At 28.8% G+C, this 21,530-nt stretch overlaps 1 protein-coding gene across 7 annotated transcripts in view; it reads left to right on the top strand.

Moving 5' to 3' along the window:
• Positions 1 to 21,530, top strand: part of Vha100-1 (V-type ATPase subunit a family protein Vha100-1) — a 130,208-nt gene that overhangs the window by 94,698 nt on the left and 13,980 nt on the right. For all 7 annotated transcript variants that reach the window (XM_075375679.1, XM_075375675.1, XM_075375678.1 and 4 more), the window contains 7 exons: positions 10 to 222; positions 446 to 596; positions 5,580 to 5,719; positions 8,050 to 8,286; positions 13,575 to 13,684; positions 18,036 to 18,160; positions 19,054 to 19,172. In XM_075375679.1, the coding sequence (XP_075231794.1) occupies positions 10 to 222; positions 446 to 596; positions 5,580 to 5,719; positions 8,050 to 8,286; positions 13,575 to 13,684; positions 18,036 to 18,160; positions 19,054 to 19,172 (1,095 nt within the window). The remainder of the gene's footprint in view (positions 1 to 9; positions 223 to 445; positions 597 to 5,579; positions 5,720 to 8,049; positions 8,287 to 13,574; positions 13,685 to 18,035; positions 18,161 to 19,053; positions 19,173 to 21,530) is intronic.

Raw genomic sequence — 21,530 nt, 5'->3', positions numbered from 1 at the left:
TAATTACAGGTATTAGGACAAACACAGGATCACAGGCACAGGGTATTAGTTGCCGCTGCCAAAAATATTAAAAATTGGTTCGTTAAAGTTAGAAAAATTAAAGCTATATATCACACATTAAATTTATTTAATCTTGATGTAACACAGAAATGTCTTATTGCTGAATGTTGGGTACCAGTTCTTGATACAGAAACAATCCAGTTGGCATTACGTCGAGGAACTGTAAGTATTTTATTTTAGTTTTTAGAAGTATTGATTTAAAATTATTTAAAATTTTTACTTATTGAGGGTGAATTCTTAAGAAATATGATTGTTTATTGTTTTAAATAACTAAACTTGTTAGAAGTCAAGCTATTTCTTTTATTGATAGTACATTATTTAGATGGTTGTATGTTATTACAGTAATGTGATGTAAGTAAATTCCCTTTAATTTTTAATTTTGCAGGAACGAAGTGGCAGTTCTGTTCCACCTATACTTAATAGAATGGATACTTTTGAAGATCCACCAACGTATAATCGAACTAATAAATTTACAAATGCATTTCAGCACTTAATCGATGCGTATGGAGTTGCTAGCTACCGAGAAGTTAATCCAAGTAAATATTTTCTTTGTTTTTAATGTATATCTTAGTATTGATTATATCTCTTATTTTCTTCAGGATTATAATCCTTTTTATAGTTTTTACTTCCTTGTATGAAAAATTTCGGTTTTCAGATTTCAACGAAGATATCCATCTTGACCAACCCTGAATCCATTTTGACTAGTTCCAGCATGACATGTGTATGTACATACATATGTATCTCACATAACTCAAAAACAATTAGCCGTAGGATGTTGAAATCTTGGATTTAGGACTGTTGTAACACCTAGTTGTGCACCTCCCTTTTTTATTGCAAGCTGCTGGACCAAAAGAGTTTAAAAAACCCAAATCCAAATAAAACTTGGATTTTGGACTTTTTCTTAACTACAGTAATAAGCCCTCATTTAGAGATTTTAAATGATATATCATAAGTGGTACTTATTTTCATTGGTTCCCAAGTTATAGCCAAATTAAAATTTAATTAGTGAGATATTTGGATTTTACAAGGGAAGGCGAAAGGGATTGGTTCAAATCCAACTTCATATGGGGTATTCCATTTTAATTCAACAAATATTCAAAAATTTTATTGCTGCATTATTATTTTTGATTTTGATAATATTTGGTATATGATAACTACCCACCTTGTAATGGCCAAAAAATATTTTTAAAGAATTTTTTTCTTGACTAATAGACTATTTTCTAACTTGCCAACAGGTAAAAACAGCCATTTTAAGAATTTTTTCCATGAGCTGTAGCATTCTTATTTTACATCATACAGAGGTCAAAAAGGGGTTTTTGGAACGAATAAAGATGGAACTTCATCTTAGTGTACTTAAAATTAATTTTGTTATATAACCAAATCTTGTAATGTTTACTAAAGTTACTTTTACAAATTGTTGTTTTTTCAATTTTTGGGCCCAAAATAAATAATGAATGGCGTAGGTTAACAGGCCTGTTTTTTTACCTTTTAACTCTTAGGTACTAGTAGTACTTATAAAAAAAAATTAGATTGTTACAAAGTGTCTAAAGAAAAATGGCGGCTGCCGAATCAAAAGATTTTGTTGGCTTCATTACTGATCAACCCCTTTAAGTAACAAAATAAATTTTATACGGTTTTAAAATATATAAAAAGTACTTACTGCACTAAATATTTTAGATTTTTGTGTCACCTGTTCCATATGTGGTTTTTGGGTCCCAAAAATGAGACATTTTTAAAATCTTACAATTTGGCAGCCATTTTTTTTTTTAATGGAGGACACTAACACTCCATTTTTTTTATAACTACTTCTAGTACCTAAAAGTTAAAAGGTAAAAAACAGGTCTGTTACTTAGGGTAACATTATTTATTTTGGGCCCAAAATTTGAATAAAACAATTTGTAAACGTAAATTCAGTAAACATTACAAGATTTGGTTATGTAACAAAATGAATTTTGAGTATGGTAAGATGAAGTTGAGTATGGTAAGATGAAGTTCCATCTTTCCAAAAAGCTCTTTTTGACCCTCTGCACAATGTAAAATAAGAATGCTACAGCTCATGGAAAAAGTGATGAAAATGGCTGTTTTTACCTGTTTGCAAATTAGAAAATAGTCAGTCTAACTCAAGAAAAATTTTTTTTTTAAATGTAAAATTATTTTTTGGCCACTACAAGGTGGCTAGTTATCATATACCAAATGTAATCAAAATCAACAATAGTGATGCATTGATCACTTGTTGAATTAAAATGCAATACCCCATATACAAATATTTTTTTAAAATTTAAATGTATTAATTTATTAACAATTGTTAACCTCTGATTGTAAAAACCTTTTACAATAAATAATAATTCAATAATAAAAATAAAAAATGAAAAAATATTAGAAGTTATTAATGAAATAAAATTTTACGTACTTTTCATTTTTTGTTTATATGTAATTTTATAGGCGTACAAGGAAATCATGTGTTATCCACATCAGAATTTTTTTTTTTTTTCTACTGATACTCTAAAAAAAATGAAAGTATTTTGCATTATACAACCTAAAACTCATGAGTGATGTAATATCAACTTTTTATATGCAGCCCAGGAAATGAGATATTTGAGTAGAGCAATTTTTTCTGTCAAGGGTAATGTATTTTATAAACCTACTTTGTACTAGATACTTGTACTGCATTACAAATAGGAATATTATAATGCAGTATAGCAAGTATACTATTATGGTATGTTATAACCATTACAATATTATACAAATATGGTAACATGTTAAGATAAGACTACAAAATTGACTTTTAAAATGCATTCCACTATATTTACATATTAAAATTTTCAATTCTGAAAGTACATTGAAGCAAAACAAGTTAATAATTTGATGATATTTTTAAAAAAATTATATCTATAAAATTCACTTTGAACTTTTTACTTTTGTAGAGATCATCATGGCCTAAGGACTTCTCTTATAAAATACTTATTATACATGTATTTATAAAAAATCCACACACATTAAACATTTTAAAATACATAAAAGTTTATATACGGATTTTTAAGCTAAATTCTTTCTCTTTAAATGATGTTAAACTTTATTAAACTGCAAATTTAATCATAAAATGTTTAAATTTTGTTCTCCTGCAATCCAATCTTTATACGAAAATATTTCACCTTTAGTTTCATCTTACTAAAAAAGTTTTACAAAATAACAAAGACTTATTTATGTAATTTTTTTCCTCTTTGAGACTATAAAAAAATAAAATTAATTTTAATCGGGCTGTTGTTCCATTTGATTTTCGCAAGATATCTTTTAATATCATGATTGAGACAATAATAACACAAAATATAATTCACAGAGATATATAGTAGTAATTTAAATAGCTTATTTATCATTTAGATCAGTGGTTCCCAAAATTTTCTGAGTTGCAACAACCTTTTTCAATTAAAATTTTTCCATGGTGTCCTACCCTAAGTAAAAGTATGACTATTCGTAAGTAAGAAATAGAAATAAATAAAACTTGTGTGTCTTCATTATTTAACTTTATTTTTTTTTTTACCTAATTAACATTAAATTAATAATTGTGATGGTTGAGCCTGCAAGTCATTGCACATCTTCTCAAATTTTGAAATTAAACTAGACATGGCCACACTCATTTCCTTTTCCATGTTGATTTTTCCTCTATACTTGCTTTTTTAAAATACCACCGCAGAAAACCCAGCTGTGCTCAAATATGACGTCAAAAATTAAGCTAAAATCTGCTGAGCCTTATCACTTAGAAGGAGGGGATATTCATATTTTATTAAAATCCAAGATTCTGTTAATTCCATGCTGCCAAATTTTGCTTTCAAACTGTTGTCGCAAGATAACTCAATAAGATTCTCTTCTTCCACAGAAGTAAATTCAGACAGAGCACTAGTATTAAATGGATCTTGAATTCATGCAAACCTATCAAAATTTTCATTTAGAAATTATTTCTCAAACCAGATAATTTAGCTGTGATAAGTGTCCTTCAAATGTGGTTTTATATCTTGAGAAAGATCAAGTTCATTTGATGTAAAAAATTGCTGCAATATTAAAAACAATCTTTCCCTGCATCTTCATTCAATTTTCTTCCCTATGAGTTTCTTTATAAAAGGTGATATTTTTTCTGATGACTTCAAAAGGTGCATGTTTTTTCCCTGCAGAGAGAGATTAAGGGAATTCAGAAATTTTGCATAAATATGCCAGTTTTATTAAAAAATCGGCATTAGCGAAATCTGCATCTTTGTATCCTTCCTCTTGAAGGAAAATAAAAATTCTTGCTGCAATTCAAAGGTATATGATAAAACATTACCACGATAGAGCCATCTTGCAGTACTCTAGTACAACAAAGACAAGTGTTCGGCTCCCATATCCTCACAGTTTTTTTAAGAAACCTTGCTTTCAATGGATGAGATTTTATAAAATTTACCACATTCACTACACATTCTAACACCTGATTCAATGCAGGGCTCAGATGCTTTGACGCAGGTGCTTTCCTGTGAATAATGCAATAGGTCCACGGTGCATTTGGTGATTTGCTTTGCATAAGTGCCTGTAATCCTCCACAAGAGCCAGATATGGACTCAATCAGTACAGACACCAATGGACTTAGGCCAATTAAAATTATTTTCAGCTATTACTGTACCAAAAATCTCAAACAGGTCCTGAACCTTTGCTCCTGCAATGATATTTTTACAAAACAGAAGGTCTTCTTTCATATTATTATGATTTATAACCATACATAGCATATCAAATGAGCATCCTTATTATTATCCATAGCCTTATCTAGCGATAAATAAATCTATAGTGAAGGTTCTATGCACCTCAACGTGTTTAGCACGATTGAGAAGGAATTGCTGCCTTGCGTTTGCTAGAATTTTCTGCATCTGCGAATTTAGTTTTATACAGGGTCAGAAAAACAAACCATACAAAAAATCTAGATGTTTTTAGCTTTTCACTTTGTTTTTTGTTTAGTTAGGTCAAATCAAAATGTCTTGGTTCAATTAATTACGAAGTTTTTACAATATTTTGCGGCTTTCCTGTGAAAAGGCTGCAGCTCCCTGGGGCGCCACAGCGCACAGTTTGGGAATCACAGAGTTAGATAGTTTTTCACAGTTTGAAAAAGTGTTTATTTGTTGTTTATTATATTACTATAATATTAGTGCTCTTCATGGGCAAGACAATAACTACTCCAGTCAAAAGGTGAAAAATGTATTGGTTTTTCATAATCTTTGTAATTCTATTATATTTAATTTATTGTTTTCATTCTGCTGTTAATAATCTGAAAATAGAAAATGCAAAACATATTATTGGAAATAATGAAATAAAATTATTTTGTAAAGCATGATAGATTCATTTTTAAATTATCATATATATGTGTATTAAATTAAAACAAAAAATATTTTATTGATTTCAGTTACATTTCTGAAATTACATGATTGTATGTTATATTATACTTACTGAGCATACAGTGCGATATGTAAATTTAATAAATTTTGATGTATTCTTGTTTACAGCTCCTTACACTATTATCACATTTCCATTTTTATTTGCTGTTATGTTTGGTGATCTTGGTCACGGTACATTAATGGCATTATTTGCTGCATGGATGGTTCTAAGGGAAAAACCACTTGCTGCTAAGAAATCTGATAATGAGGTAAAAGAAAAACATAAACTCATTTACTTTTTATTACTTAATTTATACTTGGAGTAATCATGATAGATACAAACAAAACATTAATTTTACGATTGATTTTGCCACATCTGTTTGAGGATTACAGTTATATAAATAATTAGATGATTTGAATTGATGAAGTATTTTGATTTTTTGCTTTATTTAAGGTGTATTATTGATTAGATGTGAAGATTCTGTATAATGAAATTCTGTGTAATTAAATTTTCCCTTTTATATAATTAAATTCAAGAGCAAGCAGTTTGTATTTAATAGATATCAAAAGGAAAATTAAGAAACCATTAACAGAAGCTGATAGTAGAGATTGGAAAAGAAGTATTCTATTTTGATTAAGGTATTTAGATAAGTGCAACACACAGATATTATAAGAAACAACCTAAGAAATTACAACCTAACATAACCTAAGAAATTAGCCATAAATTCTGATACTTGAAGAAAAAATGCTGAAAAATATTTTCAAATGTATATTTATATTATCGCTTTAGACAAACAATTTCTAAGTTACTTAATTTTTAATGCTTTCTGTAAAATTCAAAATGACATCAGTACAACTAGTAGTTTCCCACAAATTAATATTTAATTTTACATAGTTCATAGTATTGACATTACGAAATTATCAAATTTCATATTAATAAAAAAAAATTGCTATGGTAATCCAGTTAATAAGTTAGCTCAGTTGCTGAGCAGGACATTCTCTCCGCAATTTAAACTCTCTCTTCCTAACCAGTTCTCTTATGTTCAAAAAATTACCTGCTTATGTTGTTTTTAACTTATGCATCTTTAAAATAAACTACTGTAGACTGCCCTGCTGACCATGAAGTAAATAGTGTACTTCACTATTTCAGGTCTCAAAAATTGAAACTTGCTGATATTTATTGTCAGTAAAACAGTTGTATGGTTTATTAAATGGTAATGAACGAACAGAATTCAAGAAAGTGATCTGAAAAGCTCAATAATGTATGAACAAATGTCACTGCCAAAAATCAACTAAGACGCCCATCAATTGATACAGAAGAAGCTTGCAGTTAATGACAGCATTTTGGAACATGGATATGATAATGCTTGAAATTTTTTTTTCAAAACATTTCTTGATCTTTATTTGCTGAAATCAGATAAAAATATCTATTAAAAGAAAATTTGCAATTGATAGGTTACATGGCAACTGATTGACCAGTTTGTTAACTGGATTGCTGACGAAAGTCTTGTCAATGGAATCTTATAGCTTATGAAAAAATATGATAAATTCTTAAATCTTAATTATCAGTATTAGGTTTTATTCATGTTTTGAAGTTTAATTGTCTTTAATTTTTTCTCATACTATAATATAGTATAGGTTTAATTTTCTTAACATTTGGCAGTGTTGGTATTATACAATTCATATAAAAGTAGAATATCCACTTACCAACAATTGGAAGTATTAATTGTCCAAGCGCTTACAGATTATTCCTCCATCGTCAGGGTTTATTGATTAATTATGAATTTTATACTTGTGCATATAAATTTTTATAAATAGGAATTAAAATAAAAATTAAAATTATTATGTTCATAACAGCCAATTGTCAATAGTTAAAATAAGTCAGTGTTAAAAGAAAAACGATTTGTCAGTAAGACAACTATGTTAGATAACATAATTCTGTTATGTTAGATAACAGTTGTAAACATCTTACTGACAAGATGTATTTCTTTTAACATCGACTTACTTTAACTATTGACATTCAACTGTTATGAACATAATAATTTTAAATTTTAATTCCTATTCCGACTAGCAATAGATAGAAAATCTTGGAGATCTTCATCAAACCAGTCAAATAACTGAAGGAAAAAAATTCCTATTTATAAAAATTTATATGCACAACTACAAAATTGAGGAATAATGCAAAAGCACTTTGATATAATTAATACTCAAAATTGTTGATAAGTGGGTACTCAATTTTTATATAAAAAAATATAATGTAGTCTTCTGTAATAATTCATAACAATGAAGATGCTAAAGTAAAACCACAAAATTTGTAAAGAATTATAGGTGCCTATAATTATAATATGTAGATTAGTGGAATTATTTTTCTAGAATCAGTAGAATGTAAAGTCTAATTGAAAAGTAAAGCTGCTTCAAGAACTTTGCTATTGTGTGAAAAGTTGTATTAATGAATATCAATAAAAAAAGTTTTTATTTAATAATATATTCTATACCTTTAAGTTAATCATTTATTATTATATAACTTGGTAAATATGTTATATTCATATTTTTGTTTAGTCCAGAATTAAGAAATGTAAAAAATTAACTTTTTTTTTAGATCTGGAACATTTTCTTCGGTGGACGATACATTATCTTGCTCATGGGTTTATTCTCAATGTATACTGGATTGATATATAATGATATATTTTCAAAATCATTAAATGTTTTCTCATCGCATTGGGATGTTAATCGTCAAGAATTAAACTGGATTATGACTAATAAATCTATACAGCTGGATCCAAAATATGACTATGTGCAAACTCCTTATCCTGTTGGACTTGATCCAATTTGGCAGGTAATCTTACATGTTTATTTTTATTTATTTATTTTTTTTTTAAGAAATTGATGTTTCCCTAAACTAATTTTTCCATTTATTATCAGTTTTCATCTAACAGTTTTTATTAACTGTATTTAAATGGGATTATTTTCACTCAAGATGAGAGAGAGTGACAGACGGGCGTTCTCCTACTAAACCACCAGTGCTGACAAAAAGAGAGAGAGAGAGAGTGACAGTAAAAAGTATCATTCAACCATCTTTTTTCTTGTTGAAAAGGCGCCCAATCCTGCTTTATCAAATGTCTTAGAGATCCATACCAGCCATTCTCTAAATATTTTCTTGCAACTTTATTCATTTAGTGAATCATGATCACCATGTAAAACAGTTCTGTTCAAGAAAACTTAATGCAGTTTTTGCAAAAATTACCTTCCATTGCATTTCAAAGAATAATTTTTTAACTTAACCACAGTTTAAATAAATTATATGAAGCCTGAATATCACTTTATTTTCATCAGAAAAAATTATTTCAAATATCTTTGAAAATATCAGCTTTAAAGCAGCATAGGTTACCTACCATCTATAACATTTTAACTTAATTTTCAAGATTTATTATACTATGAAAATAACCTGTAGCATTATTAACATTAGAAATAAAGAGGGTTGTTATGATTTTTATTTCTCAATCTAATGGTGGTATAAAAATCCAATTGTCTAAATGATAAATAGAATGTTAGATTTGCATTATAACTCAGTGCATTCAGATATAGTGGATGATGATGTTATCAAATAAAAACTTTGTGTTCTCAGATAGAAAATCATTAAAATTTGTCATAATAAGATTCGTCATCGATGGATTAACTTTTGTTATGTAATTACAAGACTATTTCCAGTAAAGTTACAAAATTGTGCAGCAGATTTGCAGTCTCTAATCCTCTGTTTAAATCATAAAGGAGAAATTAGTTTTGAATAAGTTGAAGCTCCCACCCACTGAGATTATATTATTAATGTAGTAATCCTTTTCTGCATGTTATAAAAATAAAGTTGAACTTTTTCTTTGTTGATTTTTTTGTGTTTAAAAGGAATATAACATAAAAATACTTATAAAGTGAATAAGGTTAGTAAAAAAACATAATTTTAGATAGTAGATTATCAATGAAGTGATTTATAGAGTAAGTAATGCCATTCTGAAGAGGTTGAAAACAGAAATCATATATATATCACATATATAATTTTAATGAAATTAATCTTTTTAAGAGTCATATTATACCTCTGCACTGTCAGTTATATTTAAATTCTATTAATACAAATCACCTTTTAACAGCATATTGAGATAAGACATATCTTAACTTAATTTTATCATGAAAGTATTTTCGCAGGTTCACACACCATCAGTTATGTTTGAATTATTTAATTAAACTGTTTAAAATATATTAAAAATAAACCAGGCTCTTGGTATTTAGATGTGCATTACTGTACAGTAAATTATCAAACAAAAGCAAAACAAACAAAGCCACGGTAGTTTCATGACAAAATTAAACTAACATATGTATTATCTCAATATTCTGTACTAGGTGGCTTATATTCATCAGGATCAATGGTGAACCAATAGCAGAAACTGATAAGCTGAAGTACCTAGGCGTTACCTTTCATTGGAACGGTTCCTTCACCGAACATATAAACTAAGTTTGTAACAGGGCTGACAGAATGATAAAATCTTTAAATATCATTATGACGAACCAAAGAGCGCCTAAGGCGTCAAAGAGAAGGGTCATAGCGTCTTCGGTAATATCGTCCATGCTTTATGCGGTGCCGGTTTGGTGAATTTCAGTGCAAGTAAAGAAAAACCTGGCACGTATGATCAGGACCCATAGGAGACTGTTGCTTGGAGTGATTTCTGCATATAGGACGGTCTCCTATGAGGCTTTGTGTGTGCTCGCTGGAGTCCCACCGATTGATTTATTGGCACTTTTAAGAGTTGAAAGAGACCAGGGAGTTGGAATTCACGAATCAAGGCAGCGGCTAATGGCAAAGTGGCAGGACAGGTGGAATGAGAATGGCCCTGGAGGTAGAACAAAGACTCATCCCCGATATTAAAAGCTGGATATATAAGAAGCATGGGGAAGTGAATTATCACCTGTCACAATACTTTACAGTGCATGGCAACTTTAATTTTTACTTGCACAGAATCGGTAGAAGAGCATCGACGGAATGTATGTATTGCAATCGCGAAGATAATGTTGAGCACACATTTACTGACTGCCATAAATGGAGAAAAGAATTAGTAGACATCGATCTATCATCTGATGGTAACTGCAGATTAATTAATCACATGTTGCAGAGTGAAGGCCTGGAAGAGGGTTGATTCAGCTATTAAGAAAATATTAACGCAGGAAAAATGAGGACGAGAGGAAATTGGGGTTCTGATCTTAGTATAGGGAAGGGCGGATAGCCCCAGTGGTGAGGACTGGCATACTGAGGTGTGCCAGTTTCGATGAGCCACTGGGGACTCCAAGGGTTTTTTTGATAGGAAAGATCAAAGAAAAGACCCAATCGTCACGTCAAGACAATCATGGTATGGCGTGGCGATATATATAGATGGGCATATCAATAGACTCAAAAGAACTGACCGGTGGGCCGACCTGCCATGCCGGACATACAGCTGGTAGGTGGGAAGGCCCATTTGAGTACAACAGGCACTCCCCTGGGTGGTGCAATACCAACCAGTCAGACCGGCCCAGGGGAGGAGAGTCAAAAAAATAAGGTGGCTTATATTAACACAATTTAGAATAATCAAAACAATATTTAAGATAAATATAAATATTACTTTACTGAAATTAATCTTTTTGTTATTCATATTATTCCTCTGTACTTATTCTTTTGTTAAATTAATTTTAAATTCTATTAAATAAACCACCTAGTATAAAATATTGAGATAAGACATGTCTTGCCTTGATTTTTCATGAAATTACTTTCGCAGGATCCCACAACCTCAGTCATAATTTTTTTCATTATTAATAACTGGTGTTTATTGGTTATTATTATTAGTTCTTATTTATAATGTTATTAATAATACATATAATTCTGTTATTAATAACAGAATTATTTCAATCATGACTGAGGATTCGGGATCCTACAAAACTACTTCATGAAAAATTAAGGTAAGATATGTCTTATTTCAATAGTCTGTACCAGGTTGTTTATATATATATATATATATATAGAGAGAGAGAGATGGAGAAGTATGTTAAAATATATTTTAAATATTAAAACATTTCTATACATTTTTTTAAAATGATTTCATGTTAGATTTTTTTTTATTATGTCAGATAAAGAAGTAAACAATTTTAGTTTATGCATTAAACACAATCAGAAGAACTAAGGTATCAAAATTTATTACTTAAAAAGTGATAATTTCAATGTTATTCACTAACCTAAAGTCAATTTATGAACAAATTATAATTCAGTAAACAGAAGAGTTTTCTTTTGTTGTTTTTAATGATTTGTGTTAAATAGATACAATAATACTTAAATGTTTATATGCAGAAGTTATACATGAAATATTTTCATATATTTATTATACTGGATTGTAATATCTGGATCACGGAGAACTTGTATGTATAAGTTCTTCTATTACTTCCTCAACTTCTTCTTGTACATCAGTATCTTCATCATCACTAACTGGAGATGTTTATGAAGCTTTATTATCAATTATGCTAGGCATCTGTTGCAAACAATCACCTGCATTTAGATTTAATGCAAGTGATCTACTTCCACGACTGTATCGCCAAGTAGCTATCTGAACTTCTAAGGATGTTTAATCCTAAAAATGGAGAAATAAATATTTTAATAAAAAAAGGCTAAGTTATGAAAATAAAGATTAAGAAGAAAAACAGAAGTAAGCACTTGGTTTCCCATAAAATTTTACAATTAATAATGTATATAAAACCCTTCTCAGGTTTAAGTATTATTTAAATAGCATTATATTTCATTGTTATTTACTTGAGTATACGTATTCTTAAGGGTAAATTCTGAAGTTTTTTTCTGTGTTTATACTTCGATATGCATCATTCGTTGCTCAGTACACATCCAGGTAGTAATTCAGTTCTACCCACATACTACCACCCAAACTAAATCACGCAATGAGCTTTTCTGCTTTGGTGTCACCATGACAGAGTTAGACTGCCAATTGAATACATAGTAAAGCTCACACAGTGGTGGCAACAGCGACAAATATTTACAATGAAAAACTTAATATAACGAATATAATATGAAGACCAGATGCTTTTAACTGATTCCATTATTTAATTAACATTTCTTGGAATCAAAGTGTTCTTTTATAAATACTCCGTAATTCAGTAAAGCTGCTATTGTTAATGGGTTGATTCATTCAAAACAATCCTTTTCTAAAAATTTTGATTTAAACACTTATTAGTGATGAAAAATAGAACAAAAACTAATGTTATAAAATGATAAATAAAAAAATAAATAGCTTACGATGAAAAACTGGCTAATTTGATTAATTTTCAGTCTTTGGGAATAATTATGAATTTTTTGCTATAACTTCAAATATCTGCTATTACATAGATCTTAATGAGGAAGATAAAATAAATTTAATTATTGGAGGAAAAAATGAGACATTTTCCTGGAATTGAACCCAAGGCCAGTAGGTGTATAAGCCAACATCTGAATATTACACTTAATTTTTAGGCTTGTATGCTCATTTACTTGGCTAATCCTGGACGGTTGATTCATTGGCTGACTAGTTAGCAAGCTGTACAGTAGAAGCTGATTTTGGGTTCGATTCTCGGGAAGGTTTAAACATTTTTTTTACCTTTACTAGAGTTAAAAAAGTGATGACTGATTTTATTGAAGGATTAGATTACTGGAAACAGAGTGATTCAGGAGAAAAGGGAAATAATTTTTTTCTAGAGCTTGAAATAAGGAAAACATTTTTAATAAACGTATGTCCTAAAATGCTCTGTTATCGAGTTATGGCTAGCGAAAAATTTCAGTTCCTTCAGTGAAATGAGGTATTGCAAAACTTTTAAGGCATCGTGTAAGGGATAAACGTGATGGTTTCTTATGGTTTTAACCTGAATAATCAAAAAAACAATTATTGTCTAAAGCACATATCCAAAGAGCATTGGTTACTAATTGACTTTACATTCAACAGTTAAGTAATCGTTTGGCCAAACTATGATTGTAGGAAATCTTTTTAGATGTTTAAAGTAACTTAGTGAAAATTTTGTTTTTGTCTACCTATTAAATTTTTTAATAGTTCTTCTTTTACTTTTGTTAATTTATAGCTGGCTGAAAACAAGATTGTATTTCTGAATGCATATAAGATGAAAATCTCTATAATTCTAGGTGTGTGTCACATGTTGTTTGGTGTAACACTTAGTATGTGGAATTATTCGTAAGTATTTAAACATTTTTTTGTGATATTATTCTTTGACTTATTCTTATTCTTAAAACTTAAATTTATTCTTTTAAAATCAACCAATTTGTGTTTTATTTATTTGTATAATCTTTCTAATAAATAAGTTACCATTAATTATAAAGAAATTACTGCAGCTTTTATCTTTACATTATATTAAACTGTTAAAAGACTTATTTAAAACATTCTACACAAAAATAATCATATGGTCATAATGTGTTCGTCCTATTTATATTGGTAATATAGATTTGTGAATTTACAAGATATATTCAGAAAATAACGTTCCACTTTTAGATTTGCCTCTCCAGTGCTCTGATCGGAATTCTACATACATATGCTGAATTGCCTGTTATGTTAGGAAGGGATTAAATGCCCTTCTTATTTACTTATCTACCCTGTATACTTCTTAGTATGTGTTTATAATGTTTTAAGAAAATAGACACTCTCCACATGTGAAATTGTAGAGTTATTAATTTATTTTTGTAGTTGGGCCAAAAGTATGATGAAATAATGATATGAAAGTATTAAATATGGTTTATTTTATTGCTGTTCTAATATTTAAATTGATTTCATTGACAGTAATTAGTTGATTAAGACTGTTGAATCTCTTCAACAACAGCAGCAGCATTACAGCATGCATTTAACCTATCGAAAACAATACCACAAAAATTTCGGCCTGAATCAGTGGCCATAAGTGCATCTGTTATGAACTCTTACATTTTGTCCACTGTTGGAGCTTTCATAAACCCAGTTTTCCATAATTCCTTAAAAAAAAGAAGTCCATTGATTAAGGTCGAAGATGAATGTCCCATAATTAAAATATCAATTTTTTAAACTATTTTTCAGATTTAAAAATCTTACTGTATCTATTGTTAATGTAGACAACATCAGAATTCTCTTTTGAAAAAACGAGATCCTATGAAATTCAACATGAGAATTTAAAAAAGTTTTGAATTTTTTTTTATAATTTCTAATGTTTTATCTATTTTTCAAGTCAACTAATATCCAAAAAGTTTTGCTAAGATTTTTTTTATTTATTTTCCTCAATTGTACTTTTAATGCTACATATAAATAAATAAATCTACTGAACATAAAAATATTTATATAGATTACATCAGTAAAAGATAGATTATAAATATTAAAAAAATAAAAAATAATTTTATTTATCTATCTGTCTGACAAAGTGGGGTAAAGTATGTTACCCTTTGTTGGGTTTTTTTTTAAGAATATGGTTTAATTTATTTATAACTGAGAATGTGTTATTATTGTTCTTATCAGTTTGCAATATTTAGGTTAGTAATAATTTGATATCAATTGCTAACTAAATAGCCCTAATTATTTTGTAAATTTTCTGACATCAACATGGTAGGGTGCTTACAGAGTACAAATTTATGTCTACTGTTGGAAGTAAATCAGCATATACATTTTGTAACATTGAGTTTTTAATTGTTGTTGGTACCTTGTCATTTATAAAAATGTAATTTTTAATTATTAATTAAACCTTTTAAAATTTTTATAGAATACTTTATTGTAATCAGCTTAAAAGTTATTATTGAGATTTATAAATTAAGGTTGCAATTAAAATAAGATAAGATTTTTCTTTTGAAAAAGTATTTAGTATGGCTAATTCAGCCTGTAGTGGTTCATTTTTGTGGTAATTATTAAAATATTTTTAATATTATATAATGACTTTGTAATTGAAAACAAGGATTACGTGTTGCATAAATCACCTGACCTCTGTTAAAGAGACTTTATTTCCAAAGCTAAGTCATTCTTTAACATTCTCAGCTGTAATTTAAGTATTCTTTGAAAATTGTCAAAATAGTGGTTCTGTATATATATATACACACACACACCTGTATCACTAGTATGCATTAGTTCTTCATATAAAAACAAACAGAATTCCCATCAGGAATATTATCTAGAAATTGATATTTTAAAACATTGTAAATGCAAGTGTGTAAGTTTTAGACTTCAGGAACAAAAATTGCTAGTGGCTAAAATTTTTGGATTTTGATTTTTCTAGATAAAAAAAAATTCTAGTTCCAATAAAAAATATTTTGTTACAAAAATAAATAAAAAGGAAAAGTGTATTTTCGTAGAACTCTTAGAAAACAAACTTATAAAAAATTACACATGTTGAATTTTGAGGTTTATCTGCATATTTCAGAGGATTTAGAGAATGGCACATGCAGTCAATACTCAGTTTTTATATATCCATTTTGTTGTACAATTTTAATCCAGGTTAGCATGTTTATCTGAGCATTTCATGCAATTTTCACCAGTAATCTACCATTTCATCCCATTTCACTACTTGTATTTTTTTTAAATAATTTAATAAAATTCTTAGTAGATTTGTTTGTTGCTCAACAAAATTTAATAGTGCTCTCCAAGCTTTAGAGGATTTGTATTCCAGACACCCTATTGTCACCGAAATACATAATACAGTCGCTGAATTTAATCGTTGCAATACACAGGTGAATTTCTGCAGATTCCACTGCTAAAGATGCTTGTAGTCAACCATCTTTCATCACTCACAACTACTGATTTTATTAATTCCATCAAACATACACTTCAAAGAAAGTGGTAAGGTAACTGGACTGCTACAGTCAACAATAAACTCCAACACATCAAAGGTACAATATTACTATGGGACTTTGCATGCATAAAGATTTGGCGAGAGGAAGTGGTCCTATGCAGATCGCGATTAGGACATATCAAAGCTCCTCATGGATACTTGATGTCAGCAGAGAGCGCACCACTGTGCACCTGATGTGATTACCGCTTGACTGTGCACCATATCCTTGTGGACTGCATATGTTATGTGGCCGTATGTCGCAAATTTAAATTGCTGAGGGACATACAGAGTAAGCTAGGAAATAACAAGAATGTATTAGAACTGGTTACGCCTAATAAGAATTAATATACTTAAGATTTTACCCATCATAAATTTTGATATTATTTTGTTATTATATTATTTGTTACATATATTATCCTAATTATTGTGTTTCTTTTACTGTTTCAGTTTTATTCTTATTATTATTTTTTTATTTTCCTATTATTATTGTTTCATTATAGTTTTAACCCTATTTTACTAATATTTTAATATTTGAGATTGAACCTCTTGTTATTATTTTATCCGAGCGATTATAAGTGTTTTTCATCCAAAAGAACAGTGTGAAAGAAATTTAATTTGAGTATAAATCACTTCTACTTTGCAATTAAAATCTAATCTCTAATATGGCAAAATCCATCTGTGAAATTGACAGGAAAAAACATTTAATTACTAATATTAATGTGAATTTATTTCCATAAATTATAAAACAGTAATTTTTAAAAAAAGAAACATTTTAGACTATCTATAACCCAGAATGGTAAACATCCACTGTAGGGGATAGTTCCAGTTACAACTTGACTACCCCATTGTATTTATTCTAATGATCACTGTGATAGTCAGTTTTTTCCTTAGAACATAACTTCTCTTTATAGTGTTAAACCATGCAGTCCAGTTATAAATAAACCCCTGGCCTGAAATCAGATAGATACCTGAAATTCGTTAAGATAAGGCATGAAGAACGTAAACGGACGCAATAGGAGCATCAGTGGTATTTTCATTTGGTACCTGCAACAATCAAATGAGAAAATGTCCATTACCTCCTGAGTAATATAATAACATTCAGCACTCCTTTCAAATTAAAGTATGTTAACCATAAATAAAAAAAATTTATTTTGATTAGTACAAAGTTCTACATTATACAGATCACATCATGATTGGAGTGGTATGCTACTCCAATTTAGTATACCACTCCAATCTTAAAACTGTCAAGATTTGAATATGGAAATCAAAGGAAGTCGTGAGTAAAATATCACATTCAAATTTTGAACTATAACACAGAATTGCTGTTGTCCACATACAGTAAACTAGAGCCTACCAAATATTATAAAGGTTTTTTCATCAGATAATTTTCTAATAGTTTAATGGGTAAAAACGATATATTTTTATATTGAAAACCAAAATTTTCTAATTTAAATAAATAAATAAATAATAACTTTTGTAGTTAGGAAATTCGTAATAACTTTGTAAAGAGAAAACAACAGATTAATCAAACCATACAGTTTTTTATGAGATGTAATTTTTATTTAGTGAAAAAAAGATTCCTGCTAATTGTAGAATTAATGTCTCCATTGATTTAAATGCTAAACAGTTCATGGCATCAAATATAAAATAAAAGCACACAAGATAACATAATGAGGACTTGTAGTCATGCAAACTTATCTTTTTTGTTTTACTCCATGCATAATTTTAATTTTTTTTTTATTTTAATTTCAGATACTTCAAGAAACCGATGAATGTTTACACTGATTTTATTCCACAAATTGTCTTCCTAACATTCCTTTTCTTGTATATGGTTCTGCTGATGTTTATAAAATGGATTTTGTATGGACCAATTAATGGTACGTGTTGTTTGATCTTTATATAATATTATGTTACTCAGTGAATTGGTTTTTTATTCTTTAGCTTCAAAAGAAATCAGCACAACTTCATGTACTGTCATTTGTCTGCTACTCATTGATTTTAATAATGTCTGTTTTCTCAGAGTTGTATTTCACCAAATAGCATAATATTTTGTTGCATTTAATTGCAGTAACCATTGAGTTAAAAAAAAGAAATATGCTGATCACTGAATATCACATTTTTTCCAAATGTAATCCATTAAGGAGGTCATTACGTTATTAAATGTAGCAATGAATAAAGTTAAAAAAAATGCAATCCTAAAAGAAAAATTATCAATTAAAAAGGGTATGGATGAATTGAAAAGTAAGTTAAGTGGGACAATAATATTTCAGTTAAAAAATCTCAAATATACAATATATATATATATATATATACAGACAGATTTATTATTGCAATCAGATCCTATAAAGGATTTTTTTATGATGAGTGTAACTCTGTAGCTCATAAAGTACATTAACTTGGAGCAAACTGCCTTGATAGTCGATGGATATCATAGTGCACCGGTAACTGCTGTAGAAAATTGCCACTGGCTCTTATTTTCTACTTGTACCTATCATTCACCAAAATTCTGAAGGATTTCTTAAGTCTTAACCTAGAAAAAAAAATTAATGTTTGTAAGACTTATGAAGATGTGAAAACTTCTTGTTATTTATAAAGAAAAGCAAGTTATTAGTTTTATTGTTCATTTATTGAAAATTATGGTTTTACTGACTGTTTTAAGGAATACAAACATATTTGTGTTTATTAAAATAATTGTATTTTTTTTAAATTAAGTTATTTATTAGCTCACTTTTGAATAGATTCCATTTCTTTACTGTATGTTCTTTTGAAGATGTTCTCCATAGTCCTAGTTGTGCACCGCAGATCTTGATAACATTCATCAATATGGTACTTTTCAAGCCGAGTGATGCAAAAGATATTCAATGCAGTCCTTACATGTTTCCTGGGCAGGTATGTATTTATTATCTCTTCATTGATAAATAAATCTTTATAGTAGATTGTGCAATTTACTTTCATTACATTAATCAAAATAAAATAAGAGTGCTATAATTTGGTACTAAACGCATGTTAATGCATTATCTTTATATACGTTATACATAGTTGCAGAAGAACTGTACAAGTTGGGAAAGGGAAGGTGCATAAGCGATGCAATTGGGTCAGTAAGAACTGATGGTAAAAAGGAATAAGTTGCTTTATAGATATGGGATCAAGCTAGATGGGATAACTAATAATTAAAATAAAAACAGTCGATTGGAAAGATTAAAGATTAATTAAAGAATGATACCTGAATTGGAAAGTAGGGGAAGGACAAACTAAAACTAATTGGTTTGATCTAGGAAAAGGAGTAAGGCAATGGTGGCTCCTTATCCACAATCTTATTAAATATGTATCGTAAAGGTGTGACAAATATGCTAAAAGAAGATAAAGGAATCATCATAGGAAAAAAGACAATAGATTTTAATTAGTTTTGCAGATTATATGTTGTTTTTAAAGCTTGGGAAAGCTCTGGGAATTTAACTGATGATTTCAAAATTAGAAGATATGTATATGAAATTAAAGTGAATAATAAGAAAGTAAAGGTAATGATGATAGGGCATGATTCCCACAGGCAGGAAAAGTCAGGAATTTTGAGAAAAATTTCAGAGAATTAAATTTTAATTACTGAAATAAGATTATGTTAGTTATTAATAAAGTATTTTTTAAGTAATTCCAAAATACATTTGATATACTTTCCTGGCATTGGGAAGTTACAACCCCATTCCACAGCACATTGCAACTATGTGCTTCAAGCAGCCATTAACATGTCCTGCTCTTACATTCCCTAATTATTCTTTTACATTAAAGGAGGAATATTCTAAATTACAGTTAATTTTTCCACTGGTGAAATTTTAACAAAAAGTTATCATTGAAAAATTAACTGTTAACTGCTTTCTTGGAATTTATCTCTTACTACCGTGAACCTTTTTTGTATTTTAGGTAATTAGTTGCTTTTAAATAGTATCTAAAAAGACTGTTTAATGACCAATTGTTAGATATAAACTTACACCCGGTATTCAGTAGACTGAGAAAATTCAGTTGATTGTGATTGTGTAAAAAAACATTTTGGACTGGGCAATGTAGGCCGAAAGGCAGTGACTTCGCACAATAAAGGAAAGCAGCGTAATGAAATAATTAAAATAAGGAGCTCTCAGCATTCACTGAAAACTTTATCTCCTGTTGTATTTTTTAGCCAGCAGACTAAAACTTTGATCAACAATTGTGAGGATGGTGTGATACATCTATGTGTTCTTTGCCTGGATCTTCTGATCAGAGTAATAGCATTTCAGCAGCAATTTATTCATTTGAATCCTTGACTTAATTTATGCAAAATGACAATACAATTACTTCTTTTTGTTATAAAGATGATGTTTCTAAGGTGAAGATTATATGGGTTCTCAATGTTGTACAAAATAAGGTATCCTTAAGTTCATGTGAAGATATTGGTGCAACTTTTAAAATTGTTTGCTGATAATTGTAAACGTCAAAATTCCAGCGTAGTGCTACTAAATGCTCTTATATCATTAATCATGACTTGGGATCATACTTTGATGGCATTCTGCAAATATGCTAGAATAATAATGACAAAATATTTTTCAAGTAAATGTTAATAATGTTTATTTTCTGTACAAAATAAGGTGTTCTGTTCTAGTTTTCTAATCTGTAGTTTTCATTTAAGTTTTGATCATATATAAATATATATATATATACTTTGTTAAATTGAAATCTGTGTTTCTTAGCATTTTTATGCAAACAAAGTTATTAAACATTGTTTTTGTTTACTCTGCAAAATAATGTAGGCTAGTTTTTGTGAAATAAATTTTAACAATCTTAGGTGTACAAGCCAGTTATTTTTGAAAATTGTTTTAGTTAGTTTCTATTTCTTATCTCTTACCTGCTTTACTTTTAGTTGCCATGAAGTTCATTTTTATGCAAGAAGCTTATTAAATGTTTTTTTTTTCTTGTACTTTGCAGTATAATTTACTGAAACAATTTATAAAAAAAATAGCCTAATTTTAAATGTATATTGTAAAAAATAAGTTGTAAAAATGAATACAATAATAAATTTAAAAAAAGCATGAGTTGGGCAGCCAAGATGACGGTAGAGGCTGTAAAAAAATAAAATATCTATATATTTTGTGGAGTAATTGGCAATAGTTATGAGAGTCAGGAAGTTTTTACTAAATTGGTCTGGAAAAACGATCTTATAGTTTGGTGGGAACCTGTAGGAAACAACCACCCAAATAAAAAATTATCGATACCAAACAAGAA

Source organism: Lycorma delicatula, chromosome 9, assembly GCF_047948215.1.
Source record: "Lycorma delicatula isolate Av1 chromosome 9, ASM4794821v1, whole genome shotgun sequence".
Taxonomy (NCBI): domain Eukaryota; kingdom Metazoa; phylum Arthropoda; class Insecta; order Hemiptera; family Fulgoridae; genus Lycorma; species Lycorma delicatula.
Note: the sequence above shows the minus strand (reverse complement) of the source record. Positions and strands in the feature narration are given on the sequence as shown.